General features: G+C 41.2%; 2 protein-coding genes across 3 annotated transcripts in view; one reads left to right on the plus strand and one right to left on the minus strand.

Moving 5' to 3' along the window:
* ttc13 (tetratricopeptide repeat domain 13) overlaps positions 1 to 5,893 on the plus strand; it is a 44,483-nt gene extending 38,590 nt beyond the window's left edge. For both annotated transcript variants that reach the window (XM_052013192.1, XM_052013193.1), the window contains exons 22-23: positions 3,202 to 3,281; positions 4,323 to 5,893. In XM_052013192.1, coding sequence (XP_051869152.1) covers positions 3,202 to 3,281; positions 4,323 to 4,437 — 195 coding nt within the window. In that variant the 3' untranslated portion in view covers positions 4,438 to 5,893. The remainder of the gene's footprint in view (positions 1 to 3,201; positions 3,282 to 4,322) is intronic.
* A 365-nt stretch (positions 5,894 to 6,258) lies between these two features.
* c3h1orf198 (chromosome 3 C1orf198 homolog) lies at positions 6,259 to 20,974 on the minus strand. Its single transcript, XM_052013196.1, has 4 exons — positions 20,599 to 20,974; positions 15,414 to 15,464; positions 11,351 to 11,944; positions 6,259 to 9,214 (listed from the first exon to the last, which is right to left on the minus strand). The coding sequence occupies exons 1-4, from the start codon at positions 20,935 to 20,937 to the stop codon at positions 9,158 to 9,160; spliced, it is 1,041 nt and encodes a 346-aa protein (XP_051869156.1). The 5' UTR covers positions 20,938 to 20,974; the 3' UTR covers positions 6,259 to 9,157.
* Positions 20,975 to 22,109: the final 1,135 nt, after the last annotated feature.

Raw genomic sequence — 22,109 nt, forward strand, 5'->3', positions numbered from 1 at the left:
CAGTGAATCTCCTCTGCACCGCCTCCAAAGCCAGTATATCTTTCCTCAAATAAGGAGACTGAAACTGCACACAGTACTCCAGGTGCAGCCTCACCAGTATCCTGTACAGTTGCAGCATAACCTCCCTGCTCTTACATTCAATCCTTCTAGCAATGAAGGCCAACATTCCATTTGCCTTCTTGATAACCTGTTTCACCTGCAAACCAACCTTTTGTGATTCACTCCCAAGTCCCTCTGCACAACAGCGTGCTGCAATCTTTCACCATTTAAATAATAATCTGATCTTTATTTTTCCTTCCAAAGTGGATGACCTCGCATTTACCAACATCATACTCCATCTGCCAGACCCTTGCCCACTCACTTAATCTATCTATATCTCTCTGCAGACTCTCTGTACAATTTGCTTTACCACTCAATTTAGTGTCCTCGGCAAACTTAGATACACTACACTCGGTCCCCTCTTCCAAATCGTTAATGTATATTGTGAACAGTTGTGGGCCCAGCGCCGACCCCTCTGGCACCCCACTCACCACTGATTGCCAACCAGAGAAACACCCATTTATCCCAACTCTGCCTTCTATTGGTTAACCAGTCCTCTATCCAGGCTAATACATTACCCCCAACTCCATGCATCCTTATCTTAAGTCTTTTATGTGGCACCTTATCGAATGCCTTCTGGAAATCCAAGTATACAACATCCACCTGCTCCCCTCTATCCACTGTGCTCATTATATCCTCAAAGAACTCCAGTAAGTTTGTCAAACAGGACCTGCCCTTCCTGAATCCATGCTGTGTCTGCCTGACGGAACCACTTCTATCCAGATGCCTCGCTATTTGTTCCTTAATGATAGCTTCAAGCATTTTCCCGACTACAGGCGTTAAGCTAACTGGCCTATAGTTACCTGCCTTTTGCCTACATCCTTTTTAAAACAGTGGCGTGACATTCGCTGTCATCCAATCCACCGGGACCTGCCCAGAGTCCAGAGAATTTTGGTAAATTATCTCAAACGCCTCTGCTATAACTTCCGCCATTTCTTTCAGTACCCTGGGATGCATCCCATCAGGACCAGGGGACCTGTCTACCTTTAGGCCCACTAGTTTGCTCATCACTACCTCTTCAGTGACAGCAATTGTATCGAGGTCCTCACCTCCCATTGCATCCATAACATCTCTATTCGACACTTTAGATGTGTCCTCCATCGTGAAGACTGACACAAAATAGTCGTTCAAGGCCTTGGCCATTTCCACATTACCCAATATTAATTCCCCCTCATCTACCAAGGGACGCATGTTCACTTTAGCCACCCTTTTCTGCTTTATATAATTATAAAAACTTTTACTTTTTTTATATTTTGTGCAAGTTTACTTTCATAATCTATCTTTTCTTATTGCTTGCTTAGTGGTTCTTTGTTCCTTTTTAAAGATTTCCCAATCTTTCAGTTTCCCACTACTCTTGGTGACTTTGTATGCATGAGCTTTTAGCTTGATGCCGCCTTTTATTTCCTTAGTTATCCAAGGCAGGCTCTCCCCACCCTTACTGTCCTTGCTTTTAACTGGAATATACTTCTGTTGAGCACCATGAAAAATCACTTTGAAAGTCTTCCACTGTTCCTCAACTGTCCCGCCACATAGCCTGTGTTCCCAGTCTACACTAGCCAACTCTTCTCTCATCCCATTGTAGTCTCCCTTGTTTAGGCATAATACACTGGTTTTAGATTGAACTATTGCACCCTCCATATGAGAAATTCAATCATACTATGGTCACTCTTTCCAAGAGGATCCCTAACTACAAGATCGTTAATTTTACCTGTCTCATTTGCAGAGGATCAGATCTAAGATAGAATTTTCCCTTGTAGGTTCACTAACATGCTGCTCAAGAAAGCTATCACGGATGCATTTTATGAAGTCCTCCTCAAGACTGTCTCGACCAACTTGACTCACCCAATCTATGTGGAAGTTAAAGCCCCCCATGACAACTGCCGTTCCATTCTTACATGCATCAGATCTTTCTTGGTTTATTGCCTGTAATGTTATTATTCAGTGGTCTATGGACAACTCCCACCAGTGATTTTTTTTTCCCCCTTTACTACTCCTAATCTCTACCCAGATGGACTCAACTTTATGCTCCTTAGATCTTATATCGTCTCTCACTATTGCCCTGATCTCATCCTTAATTAAGAGCGCTACCCCACCTCCCTTACCTTCCTGCCTATCCTTCTGTATTACCTGATACCCTTGGATATTTAATTCCCACTCATCTCCACCCTGCAACCATGTTTCTGTAATGGCCACTAAATCCTACCCCATAAGATAATACATTTTACTAAAATGTATTTTAGATTTCAGGATACCTTGCTCCAGCATCCCATCCACACATATGCTTAGTGTTGAGTGGTTAATCAACAGTGATGGACAACGTAGGCCTTAGTGTCATCTTGTGCTATTGGAGTATACTTATTAATTTTCACCTGCAATTAAAGAGGTCTATCTGAGACTAGCTTGCTCATTTCAGTCAAAGATTAAACTTTGGAAGTTTTCATCTGCCTCATTGAAGCATGAGGTATTGTGTTTATCCTTTGAGCCATTGATGGAATTGTACATCAGCTTTTAATTGATCCTTTGAAGTGTCCTGGGAAATTTTCCTATATTAATGGTACTTTGTAAATGATACAAGTTATTGTTCAGTTCGTTACTGGCAACAGCCCTGTTAAAACATGTTGTGGGTCTTTCTTCTTGTCAAAGCTCTTTGCATGTTAGCAAGTTTTCTTTGTGTTGCCAGGCTACCACTGCCTGAGCAGCTTCTGGGTTACTTTACCTCCTGAGAAGTTTCCCTCCTGCTTTAGTCAACATTTTACTTGGGTGGGAAATGTGGAGCTTTCTGGTTTATGTCAGTACGTACATTAACATGGTTTATCTCCAGATACAGTTACTCACTGATCGAAGTGTTCTATTGTAGGGCATGTGAGGTACAAGTGCTAAGAACAGCACTCTCCCAAACTACAGTGCTGCAAAATTCAACGGGTAGGCCATACAGCAAGTCTAATCTTGTTTCAGCGGAGTTAATACTGGAGGGCCTGAAGCAGCCCATCCATGCTTGGGCAACCAGGCACTGGTTAAACTTTTGACTTTTATTTAAACCAGTCCTTGTTGTTGGGTTTCTTTGTGGATAAATGATTTTAATCATGGTTTTATACTTTTCAGTTAGTAGATTTTGAAGCCATGACAACACCGAGCCCAGAGGCGTTCAGTAAAATAGGAAAAAGCTGGATGAACTTGAAAAGGTGAGGAATTTAGGAAGAAAGATTAGATTCTTCAATTTAATGGCAATGTCTCCCATTAAAGTGAAACAACAGATTAATCCTGTACAATATCTTGACTCTCACTATGTAGTTGTGGTACAACATGGAAACCTGTGATTATTTAACCATTGATTTGGTGTGTGGCTCCATGCTGATTCCATTTGGTCAAAAATTTAATTTGGAAGTGTGATCATCGGGAAGTAGATTTCATTCTTGTAATATGTTGAGAGCTTTGTATCATATTGTCTACTCACAGTTGGTGCATAATTCAAACACAATTCACATTTCAACAAATTTTTCGAGGCGATCTGCTAGTGTAGTGCAGGAGGTAGTCATCACTAAATAAGCCTCCTGATCTTGGCTGAGTTGACCAGAGAAGTGAATTATTTCATTGAGAGAGTGAATCACAAGGCAAAGCAAATAACCCTGAGATGGAATACAGCACTTGCATAAGCCTGGAAGGGGGATGGAGGAGTGGGTGGAAGGGTATGTTAAAATTAGCACTTATTTATTTTTGTAATACTGGATTTAAAGTTGGTCCCTTTGGAAATGTTTCCTCCACTCCACAATCTTCCTGCTTTTCCACGGGGTGCTGTGCTCCTTCTGCTTGTATTCTCTCATTATGGTTAACGTTGTTTCCTGATGAATAAAGTACCTGCGTGTAATCTCTGTACCACTGAATACCACAAATACTGAAGGAGGTGAATCATCACTGGTTCACTCAGAAGGCTGATAGTTAAGTGGTTACTGCATTGTTTTAATTAAAAAGGCATTCCAGATTTTGATTGAATTGTTTCCCTGTAGCTGTGACACTTTACTCTGCATGCTGTATTGTTTTACCCTGTACTACCTCAATGCACTGTGTAATGAATTGATCTGTATGAACAGTATGCATGAGAAGTTTTTCACTCTACCTCGGTACAAGTGACAATAATAAACCAATTCCAATAGTTTTAAACACAATGAATACTGATGCAATAGATAACGTAATATTATTGATTATTTCATCCTTTTTCTCTTCAGCTTGCCAGCATCGTACTCCAGTCTTCCAGCTGTACTGGATACTTTCCCGACAAAAAGAACAATGATTGAAGCACTTAACACAGACTCATCTTCTCATTGTCCCAAGAACTCATAGGAATGCCTGAAGACTGAACAAAATGCAGGCTTAGCTTCACATTAAGTTATTTTTATAATTAAAAAAAAGATGTAAACAAATGAGGTCCATTTTGATTTTTTTGGTACTTTTTGATACTGCTTAATTTAATATTTGGAAGAAAAAGACAAACCTCTTTGAACATTATATAAAACATTGGGTGTTGCTCATTCCTTATTTGGATATAGAAAGGTACAGTACTTAAAAGAACGGGTTGACAACTTATAAAGAGACTACTACCTGGCTATATGATATGCAAGCAATATTCTTGGTGAACAAAATACCAACTGTAATTTACTTTCCGATCTGGCCCTTACAAACACAAACATTGATTAACCGCATCATGTAGAGTGCTGCCAGAATTATCAAATGTTGTGTTTCCACATGTATCTCTTCCTACTTTGCTTGGCTAACAAATGTTCCCTAAAATGGCTGTAGATTTCAGAAGCTGCATTTTAGTGGATGAGATACTGTTTGGTTTATTGCTTTTTGGTGGTTTGGCTTTAGCAAACCATCATAATTTGTAGGAACATTGTGAAGTTGCTGGATCTGTGACAAATTATTTTCAATTTATCTTCTTTAGGGGCTTCTAGGTTAAACAGCTTAACAAATAAATGAGGGTGCAAGAAATGCATAAGAAGTATTCAGAGCTTCAAACCTGTCATGGCTATGGGGCACCTTAGTCAGGACGACCTCCATTAATTTAATTTGGGGTCGCAAATTCTTTTAGTCCCTTGCTTGGTTGTGGGCTAAACACAGGAGTTAAAGCCTTCGGCTTTGTATGAACAGGAACTGGAAACTGGGACATGTTTACTTAGGAAAGTGCAATGTGTTTACTGCTAAGCAACAATTTTTGAAAGTTCTGAGCCTTTATCAATATGTATTTTTCTTTCAAAAGAAAAATTATTTTATTTGAATGCCTGGTTGATTGACATTTGGTTTAGTTGCCTGTACAACCATTTTTTAAGTGCATTTTGTCTTAAATTATTTGCTTCAATAAAGGGGCTCTATACCTACCCCATAGAACAAAGTTTGCTGTATGTCCAACCATCTTCCATGGCATTTGACCTTCCATTGACACAAGTTCATTTTTGGTGCTTTTCTCAATGCCACTGTGATTCAGTTTTAAATTTGCACTATATTTTCTTACTGTTTTATGCAGAAGCCTAATTACAAATATGCTTTTCTTCTACGTTTTGGTAGAACTATCAGTGGCATTTTGTATGTGCTTTGTTTTCTTAAAATTATATGTTCATGTTATCAAACATTTTGTAAGGGATCAGTTTTGTCTTATTAAAGATGCTTTCAATCTGGAGTTGCCTTTTATATAGTCTCTAAAGTTTAGATCAACATTGGTGGATAATGAGCTGTTGAAATGAGGCAAGAGAAGGGTGGTAACTAACTAAATAGCTTCTCTCTACACCTTTCCCTGACCTGAATAGCTGCCAACAACCATGACCCTCTTCCTTTGTATGAAGTATCATACCACCCAATGGAATGTGTTCTTCTTGATAGTCATTGACTTCAGGCTCCTTGATGCTCCATAATTTGGATTGTTTTACTATACAAAAATCATATTCTAGCCCATATTATGTGGATAAAGCAGAATTTCTGCACCTGCCAATGTTTGGGATTCCTGCCTGCATATGCACAGCAGTCTTGAAGTTGGTGGTTGAAGTTTGCTTTATTTTTCTTGACAACTTGTCAGTGTTGGATTTATGTAGAAGAAACCTTACTGGATGGGTGAGAATGGAGAACTGGTTACTACAAGGATTAGCACAGGACAATAGGTGTATTTGGGAATGCAGATGAACTTACAAGGCAGAAAGCAATACTGGTATATAATGGAAGTATTTAAGGTATTTATTCATTAGTCACGTACATCAAAAATGCAGTGAAATACATCTTTCACATAGAGTGTTCTGGAGGCAGCCTGTAAGTGTTGCCACTCTTCTGGTACCAACATAGCATGCCCGTGACTTCCTAACCCATATGTCTTTGGAATGTGGGAGGAAACCCATGCAGACACAGGGAGAATGTACAAACTCCTTACAGACAGTGGTGGGAATTGCACCCAGGGTGGGGTTCAGTAGGGGGTGGGGATGGGTACATGGAAGGTTTGAGTGAAGTATAATAATGGAATGGGTGTACTTGAATATGCTGCACATTCCATGGATCAAATGGGTGGAATTTAGATTGGCACATTCTACTGGAGATAGTTTCTCATTTAGTCACAATATAAAGGGGGCATTTCCAGGATCCTTTTGTGGTGAAGTGCATAAAGTCCACACCCAATCCTGTCATTAAGAGCAAGGTGAAGTTAGGCAGTTAAGGTATCTGAAAGTGGTATTGTTTCTTTCATTGGTCAAGTGCCATGCAAATTCAAAAGCTGCACTTAGTTTTCAATCTTGCCAAGATATCACACTGGGAGCAACATGAGCAATGCCAGCTAACTTTGAGGGGTATAATTAAAAGAAACAGGTGTTACTACACCAATTTGTGAAAAAGATGGTTTTAATAAATATCCAGCTGGTTCCTCACTAGTAGCCATTTCACATAAAATACATGTAATTAGCTTAAATTCCTTAGCTGCCAGTATTGTGATTGGTGACCATAAAACTTACATTCACATTTCATAAATGGTCTTTAGGAAAGGGTATCTGGTGGTAGCAACATCTCTGTCCTAGAAAATACAAAGCAAAGCCTACATTTTACTTCTTCAAATGCTGCCAGGATTACAGCTGTGTGTTGGGTGCTGATACGAAAACAAACAGTTCACTGGAGACTGTGGTTGCGTTTCTAATTTAAATTTTATGCAACAAGCAGCATAACATGCTAGCTGAAGAGTACAGAATTTTGAATAATTGACAGCCTTTGCAACAGACAACATATTGAAGTCTACATGATGATACATGACAGATCTAGTCTATAGCATTTACAAGTTCATAGTATAAAAAAAGTTCTCTCTACATAAATATGCTACATTACAAATACATTGCTATAACCTCAGAACATTTTTTTTTGAGCAGTTCTGTTGTGATCAGATTTTATAGAAAAAGTGTAGATGGAGCTGCAGGACAGAGGCTGAAGAGCAGGAACACAGAAGCTACCAGTGCTGGAATCTGATAAGGAAGATAATAACAAGAACCATGAGGGGAGAGTGAAGGGGCAGAGGTTCCAGTGGGTGAAATGTGTGGGTAGTAGGTGATTGGAACCAGGAAAGGGGAGGGGGGGGGGGTGGGTGAGTGTTGGTGAAAATGGGTGGTGGGGTAAGTGTTGTACTGTTTCTTAGCTACTGCTTAAAAAAATGCTCTAATGTCACTGAACAAAGTTTCATAATTTTTTTGGTGTAATATTGAAAGCACCTAAGCAAACAAGATTTTACTGCTTTATTACACATCTTTGTGAATATGGTATTTTTATTACCACAATGACCAAAGCAGGAGTTTCTTTCTCCACTGAGAAAATGTATTTGCTTTTGATGAAAAGCTGCTATACAATTTAATATAAATATGCAAGGACTTGAGTGATGAACCTATTTTATTGTTAAATTTTATAACTTGAAAAATCAGTTTTAACTGTTCAAACGACATTTGGACCAAAGAAACAGTCTTCTCATACAATAGCTTCCAGATGAATGAGGCCAATGCAAATCAAGGTAAAAGTTAACATTTTTGCACCCCAAGATACAGTGCCCATGTTTATAGAAGTTTGTGTTTGATATCCATTTTCAAAAGCAAATATTATGTCAAGTGTTAAGGCTGTAGCTTACTACTTTCAGTAGGAATGGGACACTTTCTTCAAAATAATCTTAAATCATCAGACCAAGTACAGTTATTCCTCATACAGCAATTCTTTCACTAACAACAACTGGATTTTTTAAACTTTGGAATCCAACATGATAGAATTAATACAGAAAGAATGTATGTACAAGAACAAAGACCAGTTAGAATGATAGAGATTTCATCAATTTAGGAAGAGATGGTAGTTGTTTTGTACATAACTGCAGTTAGTTTTGAACGTGACTGCAGATGCTGGAATCGAGCAAAAAAAGCAAACTGCTGGAGGAACTCAGTCGGTGAGGCAGCATCTGTGGAAGGAAATGTAGGCAGTCAAAGTTTTGAGTTGAAACCCTTCATATGGACTGATGAAGGGTCTCAACCCAAAAAATCGACTGTTCATTTCCTCCACAGATGCTGCCTCACCCAGAGTTCCTCCAGCAGTTTTTTTTTTAAATATTTCATCATTACCTGTATGTGCTATAAACATTCCTTTATTTTCTTCTCCTGTTGAGCCAAGTTTTGGTTACTGAAGTTAACATGTTTCCCTTGGGAGCTGAGGCAATCATCCGAACAGACAGCTACCCAAGCAATGTCATTTGCAAGAGAAGTAACAATAGTCACCTGCAGATTTCTCTCTTGAAATCAGAGTTCTGACTTGAAATATATACGTGCCCTACATTAGAATAACTGAGGGTAAACAGATTCCATTTAATGAAGCAATACGCCTATAATTTAAGGACTTTTCCTCTTTACAGAAAGTAACTCATTTCATACATACTGCAAAGTACAACAATGTAAAAATGTGTAGTGTTAACTTAAATTACTAACTGGAGTACTTGAGCAATACTTTCATCCAAATGTGACCACGCTTATAGTTGGAGTTTCTTTTTGGCTGTTAGAAATTGAAGGCCGCAGGAAGATTACCAGTTGTCCAGGAAGTCAAAGCCTGTCTTTCGAATGGAACTGCTCATATTAATCTGTAGGAAGAGAAGGGAATATAAATTTGTTTTAGAACTAGTGACTTTACTTAGTCATATTTACTCCATGAATCCCTTAGACATTTTTTATATATAATTTCTGGAATGACTTTAAATTTCTTCTCACACATCCCTGCAGCACCCACAAGGCTTCTTGTATAGGAGCCATGCAATAATGAGTTATCAATTTCATCCACGAGATAGTAGGCTTTTCATTATATCAAATATACACAGTAGAACATACAACAGTACAGCACAGCAACAGGCCCTTCAGCCCACGATGTTGTGCTGCACTAATCTAGCATTTAAACTAATCCCTTCTGCCTACACAATGTCCATATCCCTCCATTCTCTGCACATTCATGTGCCTATCTAAGAGCCTCTTAAATGCCTCTATTGTATTTGCCTCCACCACCACCCATGGCAGCGCATTCCAGGCACCCACCACTCTGTGTAAACATCTTGCCCCACACGTCTCCTTTGAACTTTCCCCCTTTTCACCTGAAATACATGCTCTCTGGTATTAGACAATTCAACCCTGGGGAAAAGATATCACTGTCTACTCTATGCCTCTTAAACATCTATCAGGTCTCCCTTCAGCCTCCGCTGCTTTAGAGAAAACACCCAAGTTTGTCCAACCTCTCCTCATAGCACATGCCCTCTAGTTCAGGCAGCATCCAGCAGCTGCAGTGTTGTGTCTCCTGGTAAACCTCCTCCACACCCTCTCTAGAGCCTCCACATCCTTCCTATAATGGGGCGACCGGAATTGAATGCCATAATCCAGATGCAGCCTAACCAGGGTTTTATAAAGCTGCAACAAGTTCTGGACTCTTGAATTCAATGCCTCGACTAACAGAGGCAAGCATGCCATACACCTTTACCATCTTCAATGATATTAAAGCTTTGTGCCCCACAAGCAAAGAACGAGTCAGCTACTTCATTGGGGTCCCAGTAACATTTTTCAGTGCATACAAGTCAAGAATGAGCAATACGAGCCATCAATTTACTGGAAGCATATAGAAATACAGCACAGAAAGTGGGTCATTCAACCCAAATCCTTCCTCCCTTAACCACATCAACACAGAGTGTGCCTCTAACTGACTTGATGGAATTCCTGCCTTTTTTTTTAATATACAGAACAGGTTTACCATGGCAGATTTCTTCCTTATGGAGTGCTGAAGAAAGGCTACCAACTAAAAATTTCAAAAGGGAAAGCCATGGAGTGGGACAGATCTCAGTAAAAAGGCCCCACACAATCAGAGCTCTCTCTACTTCCTCAAAGAAAATACATCACCAGGTAAGCCATTTTGGAAGTTAAACTACCAGTTTCAAGTCCACTGTGTTGCAATTCCTTAGTTCTGGTACTTCATTATCCTCATCCAGAGTTGGATGGAATAATTAGAAAATTTCCCTGTGGAGCTTTTGACAAATACATCAACAACGTGCATTAATGAAACACCTTTAATGTTGAAAATATCACACTGCATTTTATTAAGTAGCAGGGGAGTAAATACATGAAGGAACTGATACTAGGCCACATGGAAGGGCTGGCCTAAATGACCTTTCAGATTAATTTTTAAAGGTGGGGAAAGAGGTGGAAAGGTGAAAGGAGCCGCAGGAACGTCAGATCACGGTACGAGCAGGTTCGGCCATTATGTGGATAAGGAAAAATGCACAGCACAGTAAAAACGGAAGGTTCAGAGAAATGATAAAAGCTGGAGTAGGTCTCTGTTGGAACTTGGAGAACAATTAGTTTTAAGTCGTTTGTATTATTTAAAGAAAAAGGAAACTTAGGAACTTATATAAACTTACCACAGGTTTAGATAAATACTTCCCCATTTTTATAAATTCCCCTCCAGCTTGTTGCTGCACTTTTTCCCTACTATATGATTAATATCCAAGTATTCTCCTTGAAGCAGGAGGGAGAAATGATTCAGAAGAGAATCAGCATTGCCCACTCTTGTACATTTCTATGATCTGTATTTGAAATGGGTTTGCACAACAAAACTGCATTATTTTAAACTATTTAAAACAAAAATATCATTCATTCTGGCACTCTTTCTAATGGATCCACAATTATACCATTATAGTCAACACAAAGTTGCTGCAATCCACATTAAGCCACGATGTACGTACCTGTGAGAAAAATGGTGTATCGGATGCATAGGATTCATCTCTCTCTTCATCCTCCGATTCCTTTGCAACATTCTTTTTATCTGGAGATTTCTCAATTTGGCCAGGAGATAAAACATCTTCCTGTGTACCAAATGAAGGCTGGCTCGCCCGCGGCCTGTCCATATCAATGAACACCGATGAGACGTTGGTGTTGATTATTCGCTCTTGTTTCTTCATCCAAGGCTTCTCGGATTTATTTTCATCTTTCTCCTTTGAAGACTCTTGTCTCAAATAGGAAGGAACGGGCTTTTCTCCTTTCTCCATTGACTTGATCTGACTTGGAGTTACATACTGGTAATCAGACTGATCACCTTCCAGCTTAGATCTTTCATTGCTCAGTTTCCAGAAGGACGATGACTCTTCCTTTTTGACTGGTGCAAGACCATCTACACTTGGTGTTTTTCCATTTTGCAGCTGTTTGACTGGCTGACCTCCCTGGGATGTTTTATGTTGGTGATTTCCTTGGGATGTCTTGCCTGGCTGTCGGTGTTCATTCTGTGCTGGTACCACTGGTTCTGCAGCAGTGGTGCTGGCAAAGCTGAATTCCATCTGACTCTGCAATGATTAAAGTGTATTTGAATGTAAGCAGAAGGTGAGAGTAAGGAGTATAGAGAGAGAAGTACATTCACCAAAATATTCTTGCTTTTCCAAAGACTTTCCCTCGTGGCTACTTGGAAGATTAGGACTCAACTATACATGGAGTTAAACAAAAAGTCCCAAGAGTTCCAATTCAAGTGGAACCACTCTCAGGCTAGCTGTGTATTCCACACCTACTGTGTGCTTTCATAGAACATAGAATAGTACAGCACAATACAGGCCCTTCGGCCCACAATGTTGTGCCAACCTTTAAATCTCACCTAAGATTATCTAACCCCTTCCTCGATTTTAAATTCCTCCATATGCTTATCTAGCAATCTCTTGAATCTGACCAATGTACCTTCCACCACCGCCGCCCCAGGCAGCGCATTCCATGCCCCAACCACTCGCTGGGTAAAAAACCTTCCTCTGATATCTCCCTTGAACTTCCCACCCATTACTTTAAAGCCATGCTCTCTTGTATTGAGCATTGGTGCCCTGGCTCTTTCCCAGATTCTCTCTCAAGTCCGGTCACAATCTATTCCAATGCCTCAGCCTCCTGTTTCATATGAAGCCACTTTGGGATATATCACTGATGACAACACCAAAGTGACCTGACAAGGAGAAAAGCAAGACTCAAGTGTGATCAAAGATGTTCAATTATTTTGACAAATATGTTTAAAATTACAATGAATAGAAGTATTGTCCTCAATCACATTCCCATGCAGCTTTTACCAATAAAATTTAATTATGATTAGAACACAGACCAAGGCCATTCAGCCCACTGAGTGACAGCCAGCTCCCAAGCAAACAATCCAATTAAACCAATTCTCTCTCCTCTTACTTCCCTATACCGCTGCAATTCATTTTTCCTCACTGAACTCCCCTTCAATTCTTTTGCAACCAAAGGAATAATTTACAGAAGCTAACTAACCTACCAACACATGTTTGGGATGTGGGAGAAAACTGGAGTGGCCTAATGGAAATCCATAGTCACAAAGAAAATATGCAAACTCTGCACAGACAGTACCTGAGGTCAGGAGTGAACCAGAGTCCCTGGAGCTGCGAGGTGGCAGCACTAATTGCTATGCCACTGTGCCACCCACAGCAAAGTGATTCTTTATAACTGAAGCATATTGTATTGACAATTCACATGAGAATCTCAAAAGCAAATGAAGCTAGTAACAGAATGACAAAACACGAGTTCCCTCTATCCAAGAAGTAAACCTTTCTCACAAACCTTTCTCAAAGAGAAGTTAATGAATTGATGCACTGCATTTGTCCAGACATATAAACAGATGGATTTGGAGCAGGAGTTGGCCCTTGGTCTCTGAAGCCTGCTCAATCTTATGAAGATTGTGGCTTATTTGATTCTAACCTCAACTCAGCACTTCCATCGACACTGTGGTAACTAATCCAATTGTCGAGCAAAAGATCTGGAGTTTGCAGCAACACAAATAATGATCTCAGGATAAAGTGCACTAAAACAGAGCCTTGTGGTCCATGCCTGCCTGATGACCATCCACAATAAACCCATTTGCCTGCATTAGGCCCATATCCCTCTGTATTTTCCAATTTCAGTTAAATGCAATGCTCATACCATTGGGTTGCAAACTACCCAGATGCAATACAAGGAGCTGTTCCTCAGCTTGCGTTGGGCCTGCCCTCGCAGTGGAGAAGGCTGAGGATGGACAGGTCAGTGTGGGAAAGGGAGTTGAAATAACATTGCAACAGGAGCTCAAGATGCCCGTTGTGGACAGAGCACGGGTGTCCTGCACAATGGTCTCGCGATGTAGTGGAGGCCACATGGGAGCACCAAATGCAGTAGATGAGGTTGGAAGGTGCAGTGAATCTCTGCCTCACCTGGAAGGGCTGTTCAGGTCCCTGGATGGTGGTGAGGGAGGAGGGGCAGAGACAAGTGTTACACCTCCTCGGAACGGGGAAGGGTGAGCGAACCATTGAGTCAAGAGAGACAGTGGTCCCTGCAGAAAGCAGGAAAGGGTGGGGAGGGGTATTGGTATTTTATTGTCACTTGTACTGAGTACAGTGAAAAACTGCCTGGATACCATTGTACAGATCAATTATACAGTGCATTGAAGTAGTACAGGGTAAAAACAACAACAGAATACAGAGAAAGTGTCACAGCACAGAGGAAGTGCAGCGCAGGCAGAAAACAAGGTGCAAGGTCACAACAAGGTAGACGTGAGGTCAAGAGTCCATCCATCGCATAAGGGAATCTCAATAGTCTATCACAGGACAGAAGCTGTCCTAGAGCGGTACGTGCCCCAGGCTCCATCTCGCCTGATGGTGGCATCAGACTGGTGGTGGCATCGTGTTGTAGCTGGAGGAAATGACGAAGGATGATGCACTGGAGACGGAGGCTGGCTGGGTGAAAGGTGAGGACCAAGGGAATTCTACCCCTGTTCTCTCTGGGGCAAGGTGAGGTAACAGCAGAAGTGCGGGAAATGGAGGAGATGCGGGTGAGGGCCCCATCAACCACAGTAGAGGGGAAGCCACATTTCCTGAGAGAGGAGGACATCTCGGGTGTCCTGGAGTGGAAAGCCTCAATTCGAGAACACATGCGGCGGAAGCTGAGAGAAAGGAATGGCAGGAGAGGGCAGGAGGAAGCGTCGTCGAGTTAGCTCTGGGATCGGTGGGTTTGTAGTAAATGTCGGTGGATGGTTTGTCTCCTGAGATGGAGACGCAGTGATCCAGAAAAGGGGGAGAGGTGTCAGAAATTGTCCGGGTGAATTTGACGGCGAAGTGGAAATTAGTAACAAAGATGAATTCTGACCTTGGATGCTGTTTGTGTGGAGTTTGCATGTTCTGGGTGTGACATGAGTTTCCTCCCCATCCCACGTGCAGGTTGGTAGGATAATTGGCCACTGTAAATTGCCCCCAGTGTGTAGGTGAGTGGTAGAATTTGACAAATGCAACTAAACTATTTAAACTCGATATTAGAACTTTCATGGATTGCTCTTCAGATGTTCACAATACATATGGTAAAACTCCATTAATCCAGCACACTCAGTGCTTTGGTGTTGCTGACTAGCAGATTTTACGGATTATTGGAAGTTATTCCAATTAATACCCCAACACTTTAATTCATTTTTCTTTTAAAAAGGAACACGTTAGACAGTACAGTGGTATATTTTCCAGTTAATCTGGTGAGTTTCAAGGGTGTGTGGAAACCAGGGCCCTGGTGTGTTCAAGGAAACATGGGAAATTAGCAGTCAGTGAGCCAGATGCCGCACAATCGGACAGCAGAGTATCTGAGTTTTACTGTATAGTGTATTTTTTCTAAATGTGAGAATCTTGCCCTTCCCATAAAAAGCAAAATGTAATTATTTACATAAGTGATTATAACTTAAGTATAAAATTTTATTTTGTATATTTTATGCAAGGATACAAGTAACTAACTTTGCCATGAAGACTATGCATCATTTACCTTGGTTTCCCAAGAGAATGGAGCCGAGTGTTCATCTTGCCATGTAATATCCTAAGATTACAAAATAGTGAGTTAATCAAGTGTATTTGTTACTCTATGAGATAGAAACAAAGAAACAATCTTGATGTACATTTTCATTCTTCATGACCTTAGAATATCAAGAGTTTTTTTTAAAAAAAAGGATCATAATGTAGCAAAATCCCTTCAGCAGCAATGGGATAATGACCATAAACTGATAACTAATAATGTTTGTCAAGACACCAGGGATAAGTTCCTTATGCTCTAAAAAAATCCATAATATTTCGAAAAGTCCACTCAAAAGCAGATGCAATCTCAGCTAAATATTTCAGACAAAAGACTGGAACCCTGACAAAGCAATTTTTCTTGAACTGAAGTAAATTCATCACAACACGCAAGTTTTCAGTTGATGACAGCTCAAAAGGAGGGAAATTATTCTCATGTCATACCATAATTCCTTTGCATTAGTAACATTAAATTCCCTGACTTTTAGCAAACAACTGGTTGAACAAAAAGGTATATCCCTTAATCCATGAACATTCACATGGTCTTGTTTCACTGTGCCATACTGTTACATGCCATACTGGGAATAAGAATTCTCAGTAGAGCATCCTGTCCCGTTAACGTACCAAGAATCAGATGGTCAAAAATGCTGCAATGCTTTTGACACTATTTATTTAATCATTCCATATCCAATGTAAATTTCTTGTACCTCTTTTGACTTTACCATATTATGCAAGCCAGATCAATGTGGTCAACGTACAATGTTCAACTAGATTACATAGCCATAAACATTCAATCATGTTATTCCTTGCCAAGCGAAGCATCGTTACATTCCAATGATGTGGTGTGCACTGACAGGTATTCACTTGGACAAAAGCTGCCAAAAATTAAAATTCTTCTTGAGAGCAGAAACAGAATATGCACATTAGAAAGCTGCAAATAATTATGGGTTATTCTGAAATTCCATTTCAACGTCAGTAAATAGCTAAGATTTGAAATTTGGCATGAACTGAATTTCCTGACTACCATAAAATCATTCCACTTAGGTAGAAAGATTTTTTGTAAAGAGATGGAAATATTGATGTCTAAAGGGACCCACGTGTCCATGTGCACAAGTCACTGCAAACTAAAACACAAGTGCAGCAAGTAGTTGGGAAGCCAAATGATATGATGGATTTTATTCCAAAAGAACTTGAGTACAAGAGTGAAGGTGTGTAACTACAATTACCTAGATCCTTGGTAAGAAAATTCCAAGTAGTGTGTACAAAATTAGTCTCCTTTCCCGAGCGGATATAGAGTACAGTGAAGATTCACCAAACTGGTTCCTGAGATGGTACGTGAGATGGAATAATAAATGGCTCTGTCCCTCAGAGTTCAGAAGATAAAACATCCAAAATTCTAAGGGGCCTGACTGAGTAGATGCAGGGAGGATGTTTGCCTGCTCAGGAATTTTGAACTAGGTCTCTCAATCTCTAAATAGGGAGTAAGCATTTACAACTGAAATGAGGAGAAAGTTCTTCACTCAGAGGATGGTGGAGCTTTGGAATTCCCTACCCCAGGGTTATGAAAGCTGAGTCACTGATTGCATTCAAAGTAGAAATTGATAAACTTCTGGATATCAGAGGAAGTAAGGGATAAGGGAATGGGGCAGGAAAATGGTACTGGGATAGATCAGCCATGATCTTATTGATTGACAAAGCAGGTTTGAGGGGTCAAATGGCCAACTCCCAATTTCTCACGTTCTTGTGTACTCTCAGACAATGCTAGTTCACATTACAAACAAGGCACCAATAACCTATAATGCAAATAAAACAATTTATAATTGGAAACAATTATGTTTGCAGCTTCTGACCAAAATCCTGTAGGAACAATAGATGAACAAAAAATATTAACCCACGTGTTGAGTATGGATTAACTTGGATATCCACATATCTATTCCATCATCCTAGCTATTAATAAATGGCAAAAAAATTGTCACCAATGCAAATTGCTGAGAATATCATCTTTCATCCATACTTGTGCAAGCCTTTCCTTTTAGCTTGATACTGGTTCTTAATTTATTTATTGATCATGATTGACTATAAAGTGTTTGCCTTTTAGAATGATGTACGGATTTTCTTCCACATATTTATTTCCCAGTTTTGACAAAAAGTTAAAGACCTGAAAACATTGAATGTTTCTCTCTCCTCAAATGCTGCCCGACTTGCTGAGTTCTTCCAGAATTTTGTTTTTATTTCTTTGAATGTTTCCCTCTACAGATTTACCAATTAACATTCAGCCAGTTTAAAGCAATTACTCATTTCTCACCATTCAGAATTTGCCTGAAAATTTACAACCTTGGTTTTTAAACTTTTCCTTCTCAAGTCTACTATCAAATTACAGTCACTATCTGTAAGATATTTCTTCACTATACAACTGTTAATTTATTCTGGCCTGTTATATCTCCAAAGCTAGTCTGGCCTGAAGCCTTCTCAATTTAAAACATATTGGTAGAGAAATCTAGTACAAGTACATTCTGGAAACTATTCTTTTTTATTTTGCAACTTAATTCCTGATCTTGATTATTTTTTATGCCTTGGCTCCCATTGATATAAATTGGTTGCTGTCTGGTGACAGAGTCCTGAATCCTTTGCATTTCCACTGCCTCAGTTTATTATTTAAAAATATTACTCCTTACTCTGAAACTCAATTTTACTCTGAAACTCAATTTTACTCTGAAACTCAATTTTACTCTGAAACTCACTTGCCTCAAATATGTTAATGCCTATCATGCTCAGGTTAGTTCTACTATTTCTACATAGTATATTTTAAATTGAGTTTGTGTTTCTAACTCACTTGCTTTATTTCTTATGCTATGAACATGTGTCTTAATCAGGGAACTGCCCAAATGCCCTGATCTTGGTCCATCAATTTCTGGCAGTGTAGCTTTCTCCCTCCCACTTGCCTAACCAGTTTATATCCTTCCCAGCCCTATTTACTCTTCTGAAAGGAATGCTACCTCACAATTTAGGTGAATGTGAAAAGTGTTCCCGTTCCAGTCAAATGCTGAAGTTCCAATGCAACCTTGATCTTTGATTCCTTACAATGGAACATCATATATACCCTTCATAGTGCTTTAAACCTAGTCTACATGTATGCCACTGGTTCCGGTATGAACCATACCTGAACCTCGTCCATCTTTTGTATGAATCTTAGCATTTGGGAAGCAACTTACTATTTTGACTGTGGATCATGTCCATCATCTACTCCCCTCTAGATCCCTTCAGAAACACCAGCACTTCCCTCAAGAGTAACCACTTGCTCCACAGCATTTATCATCTGCTCTTAAGTCATCCTCCCATTTCATCCATTACGTGAGGCCTCCACAAGGGACCTTATCCCACAATTTCCTGCTGTAGGAGTGCCAACCACAAATATTTGCATGACTCAAGATTTTTTAAAACTTTTTACTACTTAGAATTTGCAATAAATTCTAAAAATAAGTAAAGCACATCATTTCTAGAAAAATTGCAGAGGAGATTTACGAGGATGTTGTCAGGGTTGAAGAATTATAATTAGGATACTGGTAAGGCTGGGGTTGTTTTCTTTCGAACAAAGGATACGGCAAATAGATTTGAGTTGTATAAAATGGAAAGGCCTAGACAAACTGAACAGGAAAAAGCCATTTCCCCCTCACAAATATGTCAGTACCTAAGGAAAATGGATCTAAATTAACATGCAAAAGGATTAAAACTGAATTGGTATTTTTCTTCCGCAAATTTAATGTCAGGTCCAGAGGTGCCTGCCTAGAAGGGTGGCAAGGGTTTCTGCCTCAATCACTTTAAGCTCCAGAACAAGCAGGGTAGGAACCCAGAGGCCATGGGCGTGAAGTCAGAAAGGGGGAAAGTAACCGAGTATATTGGCCAGAATGAACAGGACAGGTTGAATGGCCTTCATAGCAAATTTCTTTCAGAGAAAGGAATGTATTTGCAGTTTTTTTAAAATTTCATTTACTCAATTACTTTACTCCAACTGCCTGAAGCAAGGGATTATTTGGTCATCCCCTTCCCTGTGGCACTGCCATGTTCTCAGACCGTTAACTCTACCTCTCTTGCTTAGTCCGTTGTTGTCACTTTTGCATTCTTTTTGCACTACTTCAAATTACACTACTAAACTTTGCACCATTCTGTTGTTTTGCACTCCTTGCTGTATTTATTACCACCATGTGTACTGTTTACAGGCTCAAGGACAGCTCCTTGAAAAGTATGCAAGCCAAGTTTTTCACTGTACCTCGGTACAATTGACAATAATAAACCAATTCCAATTCTATCCCACTGTTATAAGATTCTTGAATAGAAATAAGATAAGATCAGATCTTTATTAGTCACATGTACATCGAAACAGTGAAATACATCTTTTGCGTAGTGATCTTTTGGGGGGGGGGGGGGGGGGCAGCCTGCAAGTGTCGCCACGCTTCCGGTGCCGACATAGCACACCCACAACTTCCTAACCTGTATGTCTTTGGAATGTGGGAAAAAGCCAGAGCACCCGGAGGAAACCCACACAGACACAAGGAGAACGTACAAACTCCTTACAGACAGTGGCCGGATTTGAACCCAGGTCACTGGCACTGTAAAGCATTATGCTAACCACTATGCTACCATGCCTACCATCTTGTATGATAAAGATGAACTATTTATCTCTCTATCTACCTTGTACTGGCCCTTATTATCTGCTTGAACTTCTCTGTAACACTTTATTCTGCATTCTGCTATTGCTTTCCCTTGTATCACTTCAATGCACTGCTGTAATGAAATGAACTGTCTGAATGGCATGCAAAACAAAACAGACAAATATGACAATACACTAATCTGAATCTGGATAACTTTAAGACATTTAAAATGAAAATAAAAGCTATTCTTGGAAGGAAGCACAGTGGGGAGGGAGAAGCCACAGAGACTTCATTGTCGCCGGCATTGCTGACATATTGTGGCCCGGGGCTTGAGGCCAGACACTCTCCCCACCCTTCCCCTCCCCCATCCCCCTACCAAACCCACCCCTCCCTCCTTCCCAAATCCCTCCCACCCCCCCCCCCGCAACTCCCCAAACCCCTCCCCACCCCCTTCCCCAAACCCCACTCCCCCTCCCAACTCCCCACTCCCCTCAGGGCCGTTGCTGCCTTTACCTCCTCTCCGAAGTGCACCACCTTCTGTCCGGTCTGCAGCTGCAGCCTGGGGTAGCAGGCCGGCTCCTCCCGGCTCACCCGGTGCAGGCTGTAGCGGCTGCGGATCTGCGGCTCCACCATCCAGTTGTCGATGATGTCCTCCTGCTCCCGCGGCTCCATCGTGTCCCAGCGCGGCCCGTACTTCTCCCGGATCTTCTGCTTTTCCAGCATGATCTTCCTCGCCATCGGGCTGATGGAGGAGAAGTACTCGAACTTCTTCTGCTCCAGGCTGCCACCCGCCGCCGCTGCCGCCGCCCCTCCGGCCTCACCGCCCGCCATCGCCACGGCCGCCGACGCCATCGCAGTCAATGGAAGGGGCGGCTGGTGCGCAGGCGCAGACCTCCGGCAGCCGTCACCCTCCCAGGCGCCGGGCGGGAGGACTGAAGAGACGGCTGCCGGAGCCGGCGGCTGGTGCGCAGGCGCAGACCTCCGGCAGCCGTCACCCTCCCAGGCGCCGGGCGGGAGGACTGAAGAGACGGCTGCCGGAGCCGGCGGCTGGTGCGCAGGCGCAGGCCTCCGGCAGCCGTCACCCTCGCTCCCTGCCGCGGGCGGGCTCCGTGTGACGTCACGCGGGAGGACTGAATGGACAGCCGCTGGCTGCAAGTCTGGGGTTTCTTTTACAAACAAAACACAAACACATTCAATATAAGGAAAAAAAACAACATACTGGAAATATTCAGCAGGTCAGGCCGCATATGTGAGAATGCACTTCCCTGCGGCTGTGACACTTTACTCTGTATTCTGTTATTGTTTTTACCTGTACTACATCAATGCACTCTGTACTAACTCAGTGTAACTGCACTGTGTAATGAATTGACCTGTACCATCCGTATGCAAGACAAGTTTTTCACTGTACCTCGGTACAAGTGACAATAATAAACCAATACCAAGAGAAACAAAGAGTCCACGTTGGGGGATCCTACTGGGAAGAAGACAAAAGCTTGCAAAGCCTGCAGGGATGGAGGGACACGCCCTATTCCCGTTACCACCATCAGGGAGGAGGTAGGGGAAGCCTCAATGATTCAGGAACAGCTTCTTCCCCTCTGCCATCAGATTTCTGAACAATCCATGAACACTACTTCATAATTTTTTGCACTTTTATTATTTTTTTGTAATTTATAGATTTTATGTCTTTGCACTGTACTGCTGCTACAAAACAACAAATTTCACCTCACATCAGCAATAATAAATCTGATTCTGATTCAAATGGGGTAAAACCAGGGTGAACATGGGGATAAACAAGATAGTGCAGATGCTGGAATCTGGAGCAACACACAAGATGCTGGAGTAACTCAGCAGGTAGGCAGCATCTGTGGGGGAAACAGACAGTTGATGTTTCGGGTCGAGACCCTTCATCTGGACTGTCGAAAAGCAGGAGAGCAGCAGAAGTCACAGTCCAGATAAAACATCTCGACCCGGAATGTCAACTGTCCATCTCCTTCCATGGAAGCTGCCTGACCTGCTGAGTTCCT

This window comes from Pristis pectinata, chromosome 3 (assembly GCF_009764475.1).
Source record: "Pristis pectinata isolate sPriPec2 chromosome 3, sPriPec2.1.pri, whole genome shotgun sequence".
In the NCBI taxonomy this organism is placed as follows: domain Eukaryota; kingdom Metazoa; phylum Chordata; class Chondrichthyes; order Rhinopristiformes; family Pristidae; genus Pristis; species Pristis pectinata.

What these genes read in the sequence shown, in the direction of transcription:
- c3h1orf198 (XM_052013196.1), bottom strand. Translation starts at nt 20,937, where the DNA reads ATGGCGTCGGCGGCCGTGGCGATGGCGGGCGGTGAGGCCGGAGGGGCG. An exon ending in TGGTGCACTTCGGAGAGGAG is followed by an intron (nt 15,465 to 20,598) that starts GTAAAGGCAGCA and finishes TTGTAATCTTAG; the next exon opens with GATATTACATGGCAAGATGA. An exon ending in CATTCTCTTGGGAAACCAAG is followed by an intron (nt 11,945 to 15,413) that starts GTAAATGATGCA and finishes TAATCATTGCAG; the next exon opens with AGTCAGATGGAATTCAGCTT.